This window comes from Hemitrygon akajei, chromosome 30 (genome assembly GCF_048418815.1).
Source record: "Hemitrygon akajei chromosome 30, sHemAka1.3, whole genome shotgun sequence".
In the NCBI taxonomy this organism is placed as follows: domain Eukaryota; kingdom Metazoa; phylum Chordata; class Chondrichthyes; order Myliobatiformes; family Dasyatidae; genus Hemitrygon; species Hemitrygon akajei.
In genome coordinates this window covers 30,927,253-30,946,255 of record NC_133153.1, presented here as the reverse complement: position 1 = coordinate 30,946,255, position 19,003 = coordinate 30,927,253, and the positions used below count along the sequence as shown (strand labels likewise).

Here is a 19,003-nt window from a genome sequence, read left to right as displayed (position 1 = left end):
TTATACAGGTATAAAATTTGGTAAAGTGCAACAATGTATATTTTATTTAAGATTCTCCAGCCCCTGACTTTGAACCACGGGGGGGGGGGGGGGGGGTGAAGATCCACAAATTTAAAATGACAGCTTTTAAAGATCCTTGAGTGTGAACGATGTGCTATTCAGTTAATTAATTGTCAGCAAATTCGAAGGAAAGTATCTCAAACCCTGTGTTTCTCTAAAGATTATTGACGTATTCAGTGAGTGATCTGACAGATGGCAATAGTAATTGAGTTAGTACACATGGTATCAATGAAGTATAAAAATCAGTAAACTAAACAGATTGTACTCTTTCGATATAATTTGATGATAATAGCTATTTGGCCCTATCCATGCTGCGGTTAGCTTGTTTCTTCCTATCAAACAGTTATGATGTCCAGTAGTGTTTTGCAGCTGACCAGCTTTGTAATTAATCTGGTATGGCTGATTTATTATACCTTTCAACCCCATTCTCCTCCCCATAACCTTTGACACCCTTACTAATCAAGAACCCACCAATTTCCACTTTAAATATACCCAATGACTTGGCCTTCTCAGCCGTCTGTAGCAATGAATTCCAGAGATTCACCACCTTCAGGCTAAAGAAATTCCTCAATCTCTGCTCTAAAAGGAGGTCCTTTATTGTGAGGCTGTGCTCTCTGGTCCTAGACTCTCCCACCATAGGAAATATCCTCTCTACCCTCACTCTATGTAGACCTTTCAGAACTAGACTCTAGAGCGTGCCACCTGTGGCCCAGTAGGTGGTTTGTACAGTTTTAGCATGATCCCGCTTCTTTTATGTTATTTGCCATAGTTAGAAATTATTGACTTAAAATGAATCACTCTATTCCTGCACTTTTCACAATATCCCAGTACTTATCCTCTCCAAATTTATTACTTATCCTCTCCAAATGCATCGTTGTATCACTCTCTGCTTTAAATTCCATTTGCCATTTTTATATCCAGCTAACTAGCCTATCGCTATCTTTACAGTCATGTTGCAAATCTTTTAACTATTCATATGTTCTTGAGGGATTTGTTAGCTTTAGTTATCCAGAGAGATTGGGTAGGCTAGGGTTTTTTTTCTTTGGAGACTAAGCTGAGAGAGCGATATAAGATTATGTGAGACATCATTTAGCATGGATCGACAGGGTCCGCTACCCATGGTAAGGGTGTCCAAGGTTAAAGGGCATAGGTTTAAGGAAAAAGGAAGGGATTTAAAGGGCATCTTAGGGGTTAAGAGTAGTGAGAATCTGGATGTAGCTTCCACAGGAGATGTAAGTGATAGGTACAGAGAGAAAAAACATTCAACATGTTTATTGACATGTACTTAAATGAACAGGGCATAACATGACATGGAAAAATACAGGCAAGTTGGATTAGTATAGATACACGTGGTGGTTGATTATAGATGCAGTGGACTGAGAGGCTTGTTTCTATGTTGTATACAACTCCTAAACTCTCGGCCGGAGACATTGACCATTTATTCAGTTCAACAGATGCTGCCTGACCTGCTGAGTTCTTCCAGCATTTTATGTGTGCTGCTCTATACCTATGTAATTTTTTTTCACTACAACAAGAAAGTACATTTTGACCATTTAGCCCTAATTCCTTTAGGGAATTTGTTTGGAGGACCTTATGGTCCCTAAGGAAAGAACTTTTTTTTTACAAGTCATTTATTTGTAAACCTGGGAACGTTATCTTCTCCATGTTAAAAAGTCCAAAATTTAAGAGAAGTGCGAATCCAGCGCAAGTTTGAATGGGCTCTTAAAACTGCAAGAATGTATTTTACTAAAAAAAAGCGACCGCGGCAGGACTCGAACCTGCAATCTTCTGATCCGAAGTCAGACGCCTTATCCATTAGGCCACGCGGCCGACAGATAAATCTATGACCATAGCTTAGAAAAGCATTGAAAATGTTGATGTACTTTTGATATTACAATTATTGAAGGACCTCAGCAGATCAAGTAGCACTAATGGAGACAAATAGTCAATCAAGGTTTCGAGCCGAGACCATTCATCAGTTTTAACGTGAGAATTTTCCTTTGGTTCTGTAATTAATTATTTATATTGCAGGCAGATACTAATCTATTCAAAGTTTCACAACTGTGTCTTCAAGTGGGTAAATTTTAGCATTTAAGTGTTTATTTCGGCATCGCCACATTTAAATAATAGAATGGTGAGTTTACGCTGAGCTCCTCGCTCCCCACTGCCGCCTGGGGGAACCTGAGTTCAGCGCAACCGTCCTCTGCAGGAGCCGAATTCCGCCGACACCGCCGCCTGGAGGAACTGGAGCTCAGTACAACCTCCCTCGGCGGGCGCTGAACTCCCCAGCACTGCCACCGCTCGCAGCGCCATCTATGGTAGGATTCCGCTAACAGCACCCTGTCCCTGCTGCATAATCACCTCAATCAACACACACACACACGGAGAAACAGATAAAACGAAAAGAAAGCTAGCGATATTATAGAAAGGGAGACAGCCATAAACACACACACCCCTTAAATGCAAACACCTCTGTAGCCATTTTCTGGGAGTTATGAATTTGGACTTTAAGATTCCTCTGCTCAGCAGGTGTTAAGGAGAGAGAGAGTGAGAGAGAGTGAGAGTGAGAGAGAGAGAGTGAGAGTGAGAGAGAGAGACTAAAATTCTTCCTTCTCAGTCCTGAAAAAGGGCCTCAACCCTAAACGTGGGGCCTGATGATTGAGGGGTAATAACTGCTCCTGAGTCTGATGGTGTGGGACCCCCTTCCTTAGAGAGAAAAAACATGGCCTGGTGGTGGGAGTCCTTGATGATGGATGCTGCTTTCTTGTGGCAGCAGTTGTTGTAAATGTGTTCAAGGGCTTTGCTTATGATGGGCTGGACTGTATCCACAACTTTCTGTAGACTTTTCAATCCCAGGGCATTGCTGTTTCCATTACCAGGCCCTGCAACCAGTCAGGATAATCTCCAATGTGCATCTACCTAAGTTGTAGAGTCTATAAAAATGTCTATAAAAGGAGCTGAGAATACCTCTAAGTCTTCTGCAGCAACTAATAACTGGGGCCAGGCAATTCAACATGGACAGGAAATGCAACCTGGGGTCTTCCTTGAAAAGTCAAAACATTGCAAATTCAGGAGTAGAAACAACGTTAAAAATATTCAGCAGGTGAGACAGCATCATGGAAGGAGAAACAGTTAAATTTTGAGGTTGGAGATAGAAAGTCTTCTCCCTGAAGCATGAACTCAGATTCTTTTTCCACAGATGCTGCCTGAATGATTCCAGCACTTTCTATTTATGCATCTGAGGCCTTAGTTTTCCAAGCATCTGTTTGATATTAAACAGACTAAGATGACCTGTGGTGTACTACATATACCTGTCTGGACACGCCCCCACTGCTGACTGCTCATGTGGCTCCTCCCACTGACTGTGGCTCCTCCCACAGACCCCGGTATAAAGGCGATTGGGGCCTGAGCCCTGCCTCTCAGTCTCCAGGATGTAGCATGGTGGTCAATTGCTGCTTGTTCTTTCTTCCAGTCAATAAAAGCTGATATCTGGCCTCACGTCTCAGAGAGTTATTGATGGTGCATCATGACCATTAAAAAATCTTGTACAGCGTGTATTGTTTTTAATCTGCTGAGCTTTCTTTAGTTCTTTGCTAGTGTTTACCTTTACAGCAATGATCAAACCAGCAACTAAGATGAAGAAGTCATTTCTCAGCAACGCTGGTCACACAAGTCAATAAATGCAAGGTAGTTCTCAAACTTGTATAAGGTGTTACATTTGATTTTCCATTCTGAACCAGCCAATGAGAGAACATCATTGTCAAGGTACAATCAAAGTCAAAGTGCATATAATATGTCACCATATACTTCCTTGAGATTTGTTTTTGCAGATATTCGAAGTAAATCAAAGTTTAAAGTAAATTTTATTACCAAAGAACATACAGTATATGTTATCATATACAACCCTGAGATTCATTTTCCTGCAGGAATACTCAGCAAATCTAGAGAATAGTAGCTATAACAAGATTAATGAAAGATCAACCAGAGTGCAGAAGACAAAAAACTGTGCAAATAGCAATGAATAATGAGATAACGAGGCCTTAAAAGTGAGATCATTGGTTGTGGGGACATCTCAATGGATGAGCAAGTGAGTGTGATTATTCCCTTTTGTTCAAGAGCCTAATGGTTGAGGGGTAATAACTATTCCTGAATGTGGTAGTGTGAGTCCTGCGGCTCCTGTAGCTTCTTTCTGATAGCAGCAACAAGAAGAGAGCTTGCCCTGGGTGGCGGGGACCACTGATGATGGACGCTGCTTTCTGTAACAACACTTTATGCTCAGTGGTGGACTGGGCCATATCCACTACATTTTGCATTGGTGTTTCCATACCAGTCTGTGATACAGCCCGTTAATGTACACTCCACTACACATCTATAGAAGTTTGTCAAAGTTTTAGATATTATACCGACTTTTTGCAAACACGTAAGAAACTGGAGGTGCTGCCTAATTCAACTTACATGCTGGGCCCAGGACACGTCCTCTGAAATGATAAAACCAAGTAATTTAAAATTGCTGACTCTCTCCACCTCTTATCCTCTGATGAGGACTGGCTCGTGAACCTCTGGTTTTCCCCTCCTTGTCAATATCCAGCTCCTTGGTCTTTCTGACATTGAGAAAGAGGTTGTTGTCAAGGTGCCACTCAGCCAGATTTTCAGTCTCCCTCCTAGATGCTGGTTCATCACCACCTTTGATTCGGCCTACAACAGAAAACTTGAATGAGGCATTGGAGCTGTGTTTAGCCATACAGTCATAGGAGCAAAATGTGTAAAACAGGGGTCTAAGCACACAGCTTTATGGTGCACCTGTGCTGATGGAGATTGTGGAGGAAATGTTGTTACCAACCAACACTATCTCTTCCCTAACCTATATATCAATACATTTGACACTAACCTCCCTTTCCTCTACATCCTTCTCCTTGGTAAATGCTAACATAAAGTACTCATTATGGACCTCACCCCTATACTCTATATCCAAGTAAATGTTCCCCTTACACTGACCTTTTACCTCCTCTCACCTACCTATTTCCCCTGGGTCCCCTCAACCTTCCCTTTCTCCTATAGTCCACTCTCCACTCCTATCAGATTCCTTTTTCTCCAGCCTTGACCTTTCCTACCCACCTGGCTTCACCCATCACCTTCCAGCTAGCCTCCTTCCCCTCCCCGCGTCTTTATATTCAGGAGTCTTCCTCCTTCCTTCTCAGTCCTGAAGAAGGGCCTCAACCCGAAATGTCAACTGTTTACTTTTTTCCATAGACGCTGCCTGAACTGCTGACTTCCTCCAGCATTTTGTGTGTGCTGCTCTCTCTAGTTATCCTCTTGCTCTTGATGTATCTATGGAATTCCTTGAGATTCTCTTTAATCCTACTTGCCAATGACTTTTCTTGGCCTTTCCTGGCTTTCCTAATTCCCATCTTCAGTTCTTTTCTGGCTTCTTTACAATCCTCAGGAGCTCTGTTTAATTCCAGCTTCCAAAGCTTTACTTACTTTTCCTTTTCCTTCTTGACTAAATCCATCACCTCTGTTGACACCCAAGGTCCTCTTATCTTGCCATCCTTGTCTTTCCATCTGACTGGAACATCCCAGTTCTGTATTCTGTGTAGTTTGTCTTTAAACACCCTCCACATGTCAGATATGGACTTGCAGCTGTTCCCAATTAACTCTTCCTAATTCCTGCTTAATGCTCTCTTAATTTACTCTGCTCTTATTTAATGCTCTCCCGCAAGGTCTGTACTTATCTATATGTATCTTAAATCTCAAGGAGTTGTAGTTACTGCTCATCCACTAAAAGGTTGGTTCCCAGGCCAGTCTCACTACCCAATACCAGATCCAGTACAGCCCCTCCTCATGTACACATTGATTTTAAAAAACCTTCTGGATGTACTTAACAAATTCTGCCCCACCCAAACCTCTGGCATGAAGGAGATCCCAGTTTATAGCAGAAAAGTTGAAGCCTCTCCCCTTAGGACAATAACGCTATTTTTTTACACAGCTTTCCTTAATTAATGGGTATATCTGTTCCTTAGTGACCCAGTGGCCAATGTAGGGGTTTGTAGCGCAATCCAAACAGAGTGATAGTGTTTACACCCTTCCTGTTGTAGAGTTCTACCCATACAGAGTCAGTGGACGAGCTCTCTGTTAAGTCCTCTCTCTGTTGTGATTAGCAGTGCAACTGCCCCACCTCTTTTACTTCCCCTTCCTATCTTTTCTAAAACATCGAAACCCTAGGACATTGAGTATCCATCTCGGTCCTTCTCTCAACCAAGTCTCTGTAATGATTACAACATCATAGTTCCATGTACTGATCCACATGCTCTGAGTTGATCACCTTTACCCATAATACTCCTCGCATTAAAATACACTCACTTCAAACTATCCGTCCCATCACATATATTACTTTGCTCCTGTCTGTTTTCACTGGCCCTGACATCTATTTCCTCTCCATTCTTCCACTTTCTGACATGGTGATCTGGTCCCCCATTCCCCTGTCAAAAACCTCCTGAGTAGCACAAGCAAACCTGCCAGCCAGGATATTGGGACCTCTCCTGTTTAGGTGCAACCCGTCCCTCTTGTACATGTCATTCCTGCCCCAGGAAAGGTTCCAATGATCCAAGAACCTGAAACCTTTCCCCCCCCTACACCAGTTGTCCTCAGCCGCTCATTCATCTGTACTATCACCTTATCCCTGCCCTGATGCAGAGCTCCTGGTCTTCAGGCTCTTTCCAGTTTCTTTCTTGCCATGTCATTGGTGCCAATGTGCTCTATGACCTCTGGTTGCTCACTCTCCCCCTGAAAAATATTCTGCAGCCGCACTAAGGCGTTCTGGATCCCAGCATCTGGGAGGCAGCACACTATGCTGGCATCTCTTTTGATGCCCAACATTTTTAGTAATAGCCTCTAACATTAGTTCAGCACCTCATTATGGGCTGGAGGGCCTGTCCTGTGCTATACTGCCCTCTGCTCTATCTAACAATCGGAATTTCATCCCGTGTTTTATATTTCCTGGAAACTTTGCCCCTTAATCGATTTTTCTTCCTTATTAAATTTTTAGTCATTTAAAAAATATGCTATCCATTGTCTAGCTTGCCACCAATCCTTACATAATTACATGCTTCTTCTTTAGGTTTGAGCTCACTTTACCTTTTTAGGCGATCACAGCTGGCAAGTACTCCCTTTAAGAATATTTTCACTTCATCAGAATATATCCATTCTGCATATTAGGAAAGAGCTCCTTAAGTGTATGCAACTGCTTGCTGATAGATCCCTGAATCTAGTTTGCCTGTTCACTTTAGCAGCTGCGCTTTTATGCAGTGACCTTATTTAAGTTTAAATACTTACCAATCCACAGTGCACTGATGCCGTGTCCTCGCATGGTGATGTAATGTTTGCAAGTAAATTGCCAAAATCGGATAACAAGTCAACCCAGCTAATCGCTCCACCTTAATCTAAATGTAAAATTCAATCATATTATGATCACTGACACTTCACTGTTAGTTAATCCTATCTCATTACACCATACTAGAGCAAGTGCAGCATGCTCACTATCAAACACTTTTCTTAAAATCCATCCACTAAACATTTACTGAAATCTTCATGTGACTACCCTTATGTTTCATTTTATCTGTATATTAACTTTTCTCATTGATTATGGAAGTACTTTTTTAGAGAAGTAATACACAAGTATGGTGGTTATGTTTCAGTTACACACACAGAGCACTGGTACAGTACTGTGCAAAATTCATATACTGTATATATAGCTAGGTTGCCTAAGGCTTTTGCTCAGTGCTGTTGTAATTTTATGTATTGCACTCTATTGCGACCACAAAGACAAAAACAAATTTCATGACATGTGAGAGATGATAAACCTGATTCTGATATGGGTCTCTATTGCGGACTGAGAGTGAGAAGGGGGCAGGGAGAGGGGAATCATGGTTGGGAAAAGGGGGAGGGAGAGGGAAGCGCCAGTGAAACATTCTGTAATGATCAATAAACCAGTTGTTTGGAAGCAAATGACCTAACCTGGTGTCTCAGGTCTGGGTGTGTCTGCACCCACATCACCTCACTGCTCCTGGCATTCCTTCTCTCCCCACCTGTCCCACACCCCTCCCATGGTACTCCACCCTCACCATTCCAAACATCCTTTGCTCCCGTTAGACTTTCAAACTCGCTTTCCGCTCCATGTTGACAAATACAATACTGTGCAAAAATCTTATATAAAATATATATGTGCGCGCCAAGACTTTCGAACAGTGCTGTAACACTGGACTGATCCCTGGAATAGTCAGGCGGACTTTAAGGAATCTTTAGACTGGCTGGGCTTATTTTGGCTAAAGTTTAGAAAAGTAAGAGGTGAATTTTTTTTTGAAATATTTTTAGGATTGTACATTTTTAGTATTTTTCTGTGTTTGTATGCGAGATCCCCAGGACATATGTTTTACACTTTCTGAGAGTCTCTGCTTTAGTTTATAAGAACAGGACCCCCCAAACGAGTCCCAATTTGTCAGAAACAAGAGAAAATCTGCAGATGCCGGAAATCCAAGTAACACACACAAAATGTTGGAGGACCTCAGCAGGCCAGGCAGCCTCTGGGAAAAGAGTACAGTCGCTGCTTGGCCAAGACCCTTCAGCAGGACTGGATATTTTCCTCCAGCATTTTGTGTCTGTTGTCCGATTTATTAATTTTCTCTTCTTTTTTTTTGCTCTTGTGCAGAAGCTGAGCTCACCTTCATATTTCTATACTTTGTTTCTAACTTGTGAATACTTGAGTTCTGTATAGATGGCGGTGTTGGTGGAGGTTTGGGGCGATTAAACAGTACCAAGCAGCTCCTGACCTCCTCTGCATCAGAGAGGAATGAATGCGCTTCAAACCTGCATGTGTGTCTGCCGGTTATATCTCTGTTACAAGGTGGCGTATGGTGGGATTCGTGCCGAGACTGATTGTAAGAGCTCAGGAAAGTTTCCTTGCGCTGAGTGAATTATATCACAAATGATGTATCCAAACCAAAACTTCATACAGAGATTTCAGAACTTATAAGTTTATAAGGTGAAGCATTGCTAACTGATTCGTCAGAAAACCCAGTTAACATAATGAATTTTAATCTAACAGCAGTCCCCGACTCAAGGGTTCGCTGAAGCGGTGATATCAGACGTCATACCCTCGGAGTGGGAAGCAGGTAAGTTGTTTCGAAATGTATTAGTTGGATTTTAAAGGCGATGGATATAGCGACGTTGTATTTGCACTTTGGGGCTCAATTTGGTCCGAACAGCACACTAGATGCTGGAAGCTGGAGAAACACGTGTTCTCGATTTTTATTGTTTGTTTTATTTGTAGTTTCTTTATAGTTTCAGTTTGTTGTCTTGCACATTGATCGTTTGTCTTTGCTGTGTGCGGGTTTTCCTTGATTCTGTTGTAATTTCTTAGTATCTACTGTGAATGCCCGTAAGAAAAAGAATGGTGTATGGTAACATATATGCACTTTGGTAAGAAATTTACGTTCAACTATAAACTCGGGGTTTCATAGCATCTGTGGAGGCAGAGGGATGTCCAGTATAAAGAGCGAGTGGGAGGGTAGAGACAGGCCAGGGGAGCTTGTCGGTGACGGGTGAAACTATGCTGAACAGAAATGGGGACAGACCTGAAGGGTTTAGTAGTAAGAAATCAGGGACTTAGAAAGATGAGAATATGATTGGCGTGAGTTTGTATGTACAGTGGATTCCGTTTAATTGGGACCTGTGCGTTTCGGCTCAATTAGCGGCAGCCCCAGTTAGCCAAAGTTTCGTAGAACTAGTTTAAAAAAAAAGACAAATTGAGGAACACATTATGTATTGAAATGAAATACAGAACAAGTTAGAACACCACCAATATGACAAAAGTGGAAATATGCAAATATGCAAAAAATGCAAATATGACAATTTCGGCCCACAATGTTGTGCCGAGCCTTAAACACTGCCTCCCATATAACCCTTCACCTAAATTCCTCCATATACATGTCTAGTAGTCTCTTAAATTTCACAGTGCATCTGCCTCCACCACTAACTCAGGCAGTGCATTCCACACACCAACCACTCTCCCAGTAAAAAACCTTCCTCTAATATCCCCCTTGAACTTTCCTTAAAGCCATGTTCTCTTGTATTATGCAGTGGTGCCCTGGGAAGAGGCGCTGGCTGTCCACTCTACCTGTTCCTCTTAATATCTTGTATACCTCGATCATGTCTCCTCTCATCCTCCTCCTGTCCGGAGAGTAAAGTCATAGCTCCCTTAATCTCTCATCATAAAGCATACTCTCTAAACCAGGCAACATCCTGGTAAATCTCCTCTGTACCCTTTCCAATGCTTCCACATCCTTCCTATAGTGATTTTTGATTTGGGTAAATGAGAATTACACAATCCTGAATCTATTTAGGACTAAATGTGAAATTACATCAAGGAATATGTGAGATTGATCATTCTTGTAAAAAAAAATCTTTGATATTAATGTTTGTTTGCAGCCTCTTTGAAATTTTCATTCCAATGTACGCCCTGATGAATTGTGAACCTGGCATTTTTGGGTTCACATGTTTGTTTTTGGGTCCACATGTTTGTTTTTGGGTCGTACAGCACAGAAGCAGGCCTTTGGTACAACTAATCCATGCCAAACAAGATGCTAGAATCAAAATGGGGGGAAGAGAAAAAGGCTAGCTGGTAGGTGCATGAATATCAATTTCTCCTTCCTCTATTCCCCACTCTGAACCTTCACCTCACCTGCCTATTACTTCCCCTTATGTCGTCCCCCCCCCCCCCTTCCCTTTCTCCTATTGGCCACTCTCCTCTCCTATCAGATTCTTTCTTCTCCAGCCCTTGACCTTTCCCACCCACCTGGCTTTACTGGTCATCTTCCAGCTAGACTCTTTCCTCTTATTCGTGCATCTTCCCCCGTCCCTCTCAGTCCTAAAGAAGGGTCTCAGCCTGAAATGTCAGCTGTTTACTTTTTTCTGTAGATGCTGCCTGAAATGCTGAGTTCTGTGAGTGTTGGTCTAGATTTTGATCTAGACTTGCTGAATAATACGAAGGCATATAGAGGGACTGTTTAGTTGTTGTTTGTGGGCAACCGGTTTGATTGATCCTTGCTTCTGTCTTTGGGGGAATTGACCAGTGTTCCAATCTTATCATCAATAGCCACTTGGCAAATTTCTAAATTACTCCTCCCAAACAATTTATATGATAGCTGGCGACTAGATGATGGTCTTTAAGTAAACCACACACAGGATGGTGAATATCTACAATGAGGTGGTGCTGGCAGATAGAATTACAACACGTAAAAGACACTTGGACTGGTAGTTCAATAGGAAAAACATAGAGGGATATGGGCATTATGTGGCTAAATGGGATTAACTGCAGTTAGCGAACAACAGCGCTAGTTTGAACTGGGCTGAAGTGAGCGTGTCTGGACTGTTTCGATGATTTGTGGTTTGATGTTTTACATTGTGTTTTTCACTTTTTTTGCCATTTGAATGATTTTTTTGCGCTGGGGGGGTTTGAAGTTTTTCTTTGAACAGGTTCTGTGGTTTTCTTTCTTTGTTTCATGGCTACCTGAGGGTTGTATACTGCATACATACTTTGATAATAAATGTACTTTGAATCTTGAATCTGTCCTAGATGGACATGGACAAAGTGGGCCATTAAGGTAGTTTTGTATGATTTCAAACTGCTTGTACAGATTTTTTTTATCATTTACTTCTGTGTTTTATTTTAGAATGGAAAGTTGTGAAGTCTTGTTTCTTTTCCCACCCTTACATTGTAGGAATCATGAGCAAGGACTAGGATGAATCATCTGTTATTGAAGAGGAAACTGCTTCTTTCATTACTCCCGAAATGGAGGGTTGGCGTATCCAGATGGGCCAAAACTTCCACTTCAATCTCAAAGCCGAAGGAGAGCGACAGTCACGGGAAGTCTCAGATGCGCTTGAATCCGCTGAATATCCAGATGCTGTCCGGTGGTCTCCACAGACAGATCTTTGGAGATGTTCAAGCTGAGTACTCGGAGGAGGCAGTCCAAAAGAGTACTGAACATCTAAAGTGTCACAAACTCTGGGACAAGGAAACCTCCATACTTCCTGATGTAGAACTGCAGCTGCCCAGGATGTACGGCAGCAATATCGACGAACATTTCCGTACCCTTGCTCAGAAGCAAAGCTTCCCTTATCTGGAAGCAGCCAATGACCTGCTGCGGTGTGACCTCCCTGAAATGCCCACAGAGTGGACCTGGGCAGTTGGCTGGACAAAGTACAGCGTGGAGGGTAAAACAATGCCAGTGGATTTCCCTGATGATCGGGCGCTGGTGTTTGACGTGGAGGTGTGCTCAACTGAGGGCCCGTGCCCAACATTAGCTGTTGCTGTGTCACCAAATGCCTGGTAAGAATTTAGTTATAAGACCATAAGACATAGGAGCAGAATTAGGACACTCGGCCCATCGAGTCTGCTCCGACATTCCACCGTGGCTGATTTATTATCCCTCCCAACCCCACTCTTCTGCCTTCTCACTGTAAGCTTTGATGCCTGTACTAATCGAGAACCTACCAACCTCTGCTTTAAATGTAGCCAAATTATTTGCCTCCACTGCCATCTATGGCAATGAATTCCACAGATTCACCATCCTCTGGCTAAAGAAATTCCTCCTCCTCTCTTTCTAGAGGGACATCCTTCTATTCTGAGGCTGTCCCCTCTGGTCCTAGAGATCTCGTAAATGTAATGAAGGGATTAACCATGTGTTGCTTAGTAAGGAAATGAACAGCTTTCTGCTTTGTCCAGCTATATTAACAAGCACTCCTTAAACGCATTATTAGTTTTATACAGAGTCAAGTTTGCTAATCCCAATCCTTGCAAAAGCTTCAGTTTATTAACATCATGGTGTTAATTGAAGGCACTTCGACCTGTTTTATCTGTTCCTAGGAGGAACTACAGTACAGTGCAAAAGTCATATGTATATCTTAAGATTTTTGTACGGTACTATATTTGTCAATGTGGAATGGAGAGCGAGGTTGTCACTCTAGCAGTAGCAAAGGATGTTGGGAATGGTGAGGAAGGAGCACTGCAGGAGGGGTGTGGGACAGGTGGCAGAGAGGGATTGTCAAGGGCAGGGCATGGCGTGGGTACAGACACACCCAGCACTGAGACACCAGGCAAGGCCACTTGATTCCAAACAATTGGTTTATTGATCTTTACAGAATGTCTGGTGCTTCCCATTCCCTTCACCTTTCCACAACCATGATTCCCCTCTCCCTGCCTCCTTGCCATTCTCAGTCCACAATAGAGACCCATATCAGAGTCAGGTTTATCAATACTCACCTATGACATGAAGTTTGTTTCTTTTTTCCCAGCAGCAGTACAGTGCAATACATAAAATTACCGCAGTACTGTGCAAAAATCTTAGACACCCTACCTATGTATATGTGCCAAAGACTTTTGCACAGTCTTTTTGGAATAAACCAAGTAGTTCCATATTGGGAAAACAAGAGGGTGCAGATTCTGGAATCTCAAGCTAAACGATCTGCTGGAGAAACTCAGTGGGTCAAGCAGTATATGCAGAGGGAAATGGGTATTTGATGTTAGGGGTCATTCATATGAAGATGCCCTTCATATTGACGGTGGATGGAGTCAAGATGTACACTCTTAACCCAAAATGTCAACCATTTCTCTCAATAGGTGATCCCTACCTAGTTGAGTTCCTCCAGTAGATTTTTTTTTAAAATTTCACATTGGCCCCTTACAAACATTAGGCTTCCATTTTATCACTTGGGTTTGTTTAGAACTGAGGTTCCCTGGAATAAAATACAGTATCGCGCCATTTATGTGTTTGGTCCCCTTACCCGCCGAGTGAAGAGCAGGCTGTGTTCTTTCTAGGCATTGACATCTACCAGAATCTAATCATATTGTAGTGAGATGACAACCAGATACTCTGCCAACATTGATTGCTCGGCCCTGTGATTGAAGTATATACACTCAGTGCCCACTTTATTAGGTACACCTGCTCGTTAATGACAATATCCAATCAGCCAATCATGTGGTAGTAACTCAATGCATAAAAACATGCAGACATGGTCAAGAGGCTCAGTTGCTGTTTACATCAAACATCAGAATGGGGAAGAAATGTGATCTAAGTGACTTTTACCATAGTATGGTTGTTGGCGCTAGATGGAGTGGTTTGAGTATCTCAGAAACTGCTGATCACCTGGGATTTTCATGCATGACAGTTTCTAGAATTTACAGAGAATGGTGCGAAAGACAAAACATCCAGCAAGTGGCAATTCTGTGGGCGAAAACACCTTGTTAATGAGAGAGGACGGACGAGAATGGCCAGACTGGTTCAAGCTGACAGGAAAAACAACCATGTGCATTCAATAGTGCTGTGCAGAAGAGTGTCTCTGAATGCACAACACGTTGAACCTTGAACTGGATGGGCCACAGTAGCAGGGGACCAAACTGGTTCCATTCCTATACCTAATTAAGTGGCCTCTGAGTGTAAATGTGGTGGAAGTGTTGGATTTGAATCAATATCTGAGAAGGAGGGGAGAGTAAAATCTTTGGCTCTATTGTATGTGCTGTATACGTCTGTGCTGCCTTGAAATTGGATTCTTTACAAGCTTTACCTGTTCCTCAGGTATTCCTGGTGCAGTAAACGTCTCATCGAGAAGCGTTACACTTGGTCGAATAATCTGGTCCTGGCAGATCTAATTCCCCTGGAGACTTCTGCAAACTTCACCCGTCCTTTAAGAGGTGAATGTCTAGAGAGACTGGTGATTGGCCACAACGTCAGCTATGACAGAGCAAGAGTGAAGGAACAATACCTGATGAAGGTGAGCTGGCCAGTTAGGTGATTCCTCCTGTAAAATATCCTGTGCAAAAGTATTGCCTGTGAAGGCTGAAGCCAAGTCAGTCAGAGCTTTAGAAAATGGGATTGGATCGGTATTTGAAGAAAAATAGTGTACAGGGAAATACCAAGTTAATGATGATGAATATTTTGCCGTACAGGAGATAGAATGTAATAATTATATTAATATACAAGAAACACAGCTATTTGGAACATGTGATTTTCTGCTGTCCAATCAGAGAAGCTGGATTTTACCACAGAATTCCTCATCTCAGGAAACATTCTTTTAAATCTTTTCTGGAGCCTCTTCACATCTTTCCATGCAGCAGTTAGAGCTGGAATGCATATAAACATCAGATTGTTTTTTTATTATTTATTATAAATATATAAGCATAAATTTATAATGTGAAGAGTCGAACAAAAGTCTGACATAAAGGAAAGATCTTTACCTTTTAACACCAGAGATGCTGTACGTGCTGGAAATCCCGAGTACTGAAGTCTAACTCTTCAGCTGGGGTTTAGGCCGCTGACAGCAGCTTTCCTGTTCCTCTCTCCTGGGCCGATCTTTCAAGTTGCTCCCAGATGTAGCCCATCAAAGATCCTTTCCCTCGCAGGGATGAGGTTTCTGGAGCTTCTGTTGGTGTTTCTGTAGCTCTGGGTTTTTAAGGGATAGAGCTGGCTAGACCTATGTCCAACCCTCCTCCTCTCACAGCTGGGCTTGGAACCCTCCGTGGCAGAGTGGGAAATCCGCAGTAACACACACACACACACACACACACAATGCTGGAGGAACTCAGCAGGTCAGGCAGCAACTATGGTAAGGAATAAAGAGTTGACGTCTTGGACTGAGATCCTTCATCAGCACAGGAAAGGAAGGGAGAACAAGCCAGAATAAGAAGGTGGGGGAGCGGAAGGAGTACAAACTAGAAGGTGATAGGTGAAGCCAACTGAAGGAGAAGGGGGATCAAGTGAGAAGCTGAGAGGTGAAAGGCGGAAATGTAAAGGGCTGAAGAAGGATTCTAATAGAGGAGAATGGACCATGGGACGAGGGGAAGGAGGAGGAGCACCAGAGGGAGGTGATGGGCAAATGAAGAGAAGAGGTAAGAATGGAACCAGAATAGGGAATGGAAAAAGAGAGAATGGGAGGGTGGGGAAGAAATTAAGTTTTTGCCATCTGCTTTGTCCGAACATGGATTAGTGTTGAAATTTGCTTGATATCATGCATGTGAATCATTTAAAGGGGTTTTACCTACAGCTGCGATGTGGATAAAATTTATATATTTTTTCTTTCATCTGGACACTCCAGACTAAAACTCCACTGGTTGAGTAGTTCACTCAACTGTCTCCGTTTAACTTGTACCTACAGGGGACAAAGCTACGCTTTCTGGATACAATGAGCTTGCACATGGCTATTTCAGGCCTGACGGGTTTCCAGCGCAGCCTCTGGATGGCCAGTAAAAAGGGCAAAAGGAGTGGCCTAGAAGAAGTAAAGCGGCACATCAAACGAACCAGCAACAGGTCCAGAAATCCAGGGGTAAGCGCTGGGAAACAGAACTCACCTTGTTTGACTTTGTAGGGAAATGAAGCCGTGAAAATATTCAAAATCTGAAGCAATGGATACAATGAATGGCAAAGGGAAGTCCTAGTATTCCAGTAAAATCAGCCATCTGGTCAGACTTAGGACCCAAGTGTGGCTACCCGTAACATCTCTCCATACATGAGGGTCTTTTCACCCTTGGTACCTCCTGTGTGACAGATCAAAAATACAATAGAGTCACCTGATCTTTTCTACTGAATTATTTTAATATGTGGCCGTGAAAGTAAGTCTCCACTCCAAATGGAATGTTTTGAAGATGCGTGTGGTTCTAATAGTCCGATCACTTGTGTTGAGTATGATATTTTCCTGAGGGGTTGACAATTGGTTGGTTCTCAGGATGATGTAGAAGGCAATCTGGGATCCCATGTTCTGGTGCGGTGTAAGTGGTGGCTGTGGTTAGTGGGTGCGTTTTTTTGGCTCTTCACTCTCTCTTTTTGCAGCTGGTTGTATGTCTGTGGTTACAGTCGGCCCTCCTTATCCACGGATCCCGCATGCGCGGATTCAACCAACCACGGATCGGGAAAACCCGGAAGTTCTCTCTCCAGCACTCGTTGCTTGAGCATGTACAGACTATTTTTTCTTGTCATTATTCCCTAAACAATACAGTATAACAACTATTTACATAGCATTTACATTGTCTTAGGTATTATAAGTAATCTAGAAATGACTTAAAAGTGCAGACAGTCCCCGGGTTATGAATGAGTTCCATTCCGGAGTCTGTCTTTAAGTCAGATTTGAAGTCGGAACAGGTACACTCGGTATTATTTAGCGTCAGTTTAGTCAAACGTTTTTCTTAGTATATAGTACATATTTTACCTTTCTATGCATATAAAACACTTAAGAAACATATGATTTTCAATAATTAAACCACTGCGTTGCTTAGTAATAATTATAGCTTCCATTGGGGCAGGGCCTTTCACATGCTCCATTAAAATTGTTCCGGTCGTTGACCGACTGTAGCCTAACACTTTTCCAATGACCGATGGCATTTCACCTCTTTCCGATCACTTTATTACTTCCACCTTATTTTCAATCGTGATCATGATTATTTTCGTGAACAGAAACACTGCGGATCCAGAGCTGTGTAGCCGGGTCCTAATGTCCACCACATGTGATGTTAAATTAATTCCGGGGTTCCGCTGGGTCCTAAAGACCACCGCACTGGACAGGTTAAATAAGGGTCTTGAGCATCCGCGTTTTTTGGTATCTGCCGGGGGGGGGGGGGTCTCGGAACCAATCCCCCGCGGATAAGGAGGGCTGACTGTATATATTTATTATCATTGCATTGTACAGAGGGGGGAGTTGTGTGCATTCCAGATTGCTGAAGGGAAGATCCTCTGAGAAATGTGCCAAGAGCTACACAGATACTGTCTTTCTCTCTGAATCTCCAGCTTCTGGCTGGGGTTCTTAACAGCTCCATTGTCACTCCTGCAGATAACTGGACTCAATCAGCTCATTTGATGTTACATTCAGTGTCCACACCATGATGAAGCTGTACCAGATCTGTGTTCTGTCCACACTCTTGTACAGGTCAGAACGTTAATACGTGACGGAAAACGACCTTGCCAAGCTGTCATCATTCCACACCTTGAGCCTGTGGAAGATCCTCCATTTTTTCTGACCAAGAAAGATCTCCAACCATACCCTACTCCTTCAGTGTCATCAAGAGGACATAGGCTCAATCATCATGAGGAAGCATTGAGGATGGATTGGGCCAACTCCAACATCAAGACAGCACTTCTTTGGACCCTGAAGGATGGAGGAAATGTGGAATACTAGAGACAGCTTGGCATCATAACATAGAGGCAGAAATGTGGACCCTGAACCACACCTGGGGCACAATAGAGAAGATGGACAAGGACAGACAGAGATGGAGGACCTTCATTGCTGTCTTAAATGCCAAATGACATACAGGCAGTAACTATCTAACTAACCACTCAGTCTATGTAAGTGCCTGTGAGGCAAGTGTAACGATTCCTTAAATAGTTGGGGAAACTTGTATTAATCCACACCCCCACCCGTTTGGAACTGTACAGGCTAAATCATTAAGTTATTACAGAGTCATAAGTTATGTACCTCTATCTTGTTAATTTTCCTCTGTCTTTCCTTGCATGCTACTAAACGAGATCATCTCTATTCAATTCACACAGTCATGATATTTTAGTTTCTGCCTGGGCATCATGGCTTCAAAGGGATAGTTGGTCCAGAACTGAGTGGTTGGTGTTGTCACTTGACCAAAGTCACCAGAGAGAAGTCCTGGTAGATCTGAAGTAGTTTCTTTCTTTGATAAAATGAGACCCAGCAGGCTTCATATTGAGACACCTTTCAGAGGGAAAAAGTCCTGCTTAACCCAACGCTGCACGACATTTTATGTGCCAAAGATTAAAGGACAATTCCATATTTACAATTCATTCACAATGCTTGCTCTGAGCTACACACAAACTTCACACCTCCTGCTTTGCATCCACATCATAGACACCTAAATGCTTTATAATCAGCATTGTCT

General features: G+C 42.7%; 1 protein-coding gene and 1 non-coding gene across 3 annotated transcripts in view; one reads left to right on the top strand and one right to left on the bottom strand.

The window, feature by feature from the left end:
• Window positions 1–1,817: 1,817 nt before the first annotated feature.
• Window positions 1,818–1,890, bottom strand: trnar-ucg (transfer RNA arginine (anticodon UCG)). The gene has a single exon. It is a non-coding gene; the product is annotated as a tRNA-Arg (tRNA).
• A 7,006-nt stretch (window positions 1,891–8,896) lies between these two features.
• polg (polymerase (DNA directed), gamma) overlaps window positions 8,897–19,003 on the top strand; it is a 65,908-nt gene continuing 55,801 nt past the window's right edge. Inside the window, exons 1-5 of one of the 2 annotated variants that reach the window (XM_073033242.1) lie at window positions 8,897–8,993; window positions 9,161–9,227; window positions 11,835–12,445; window positions 14,691–14,886; window positions 16,267–16,434. In XM_073033242.1, coding sequence (XP_072889343.1) covers window positions 11,856–12,445; window positions 14,691–14,886; window positions 16,267–16,434 — 954 coding nt within the window. In that variant the 5' untranslated portion in view covers window positions 8,897–8,993; window positions 9,161–9,227; window positions 11,835–11,855. Of the gene's footprint in view, window positions 9,098–9,160; window positions 9,228–11,834; window positions 12,446–14,690; window positions 14,887–16,266; window positions 16,435–19,003 lie in introns of both variants that reach the window. The other variant, XM_073033241.1, reaches the window with a different exon arrangement.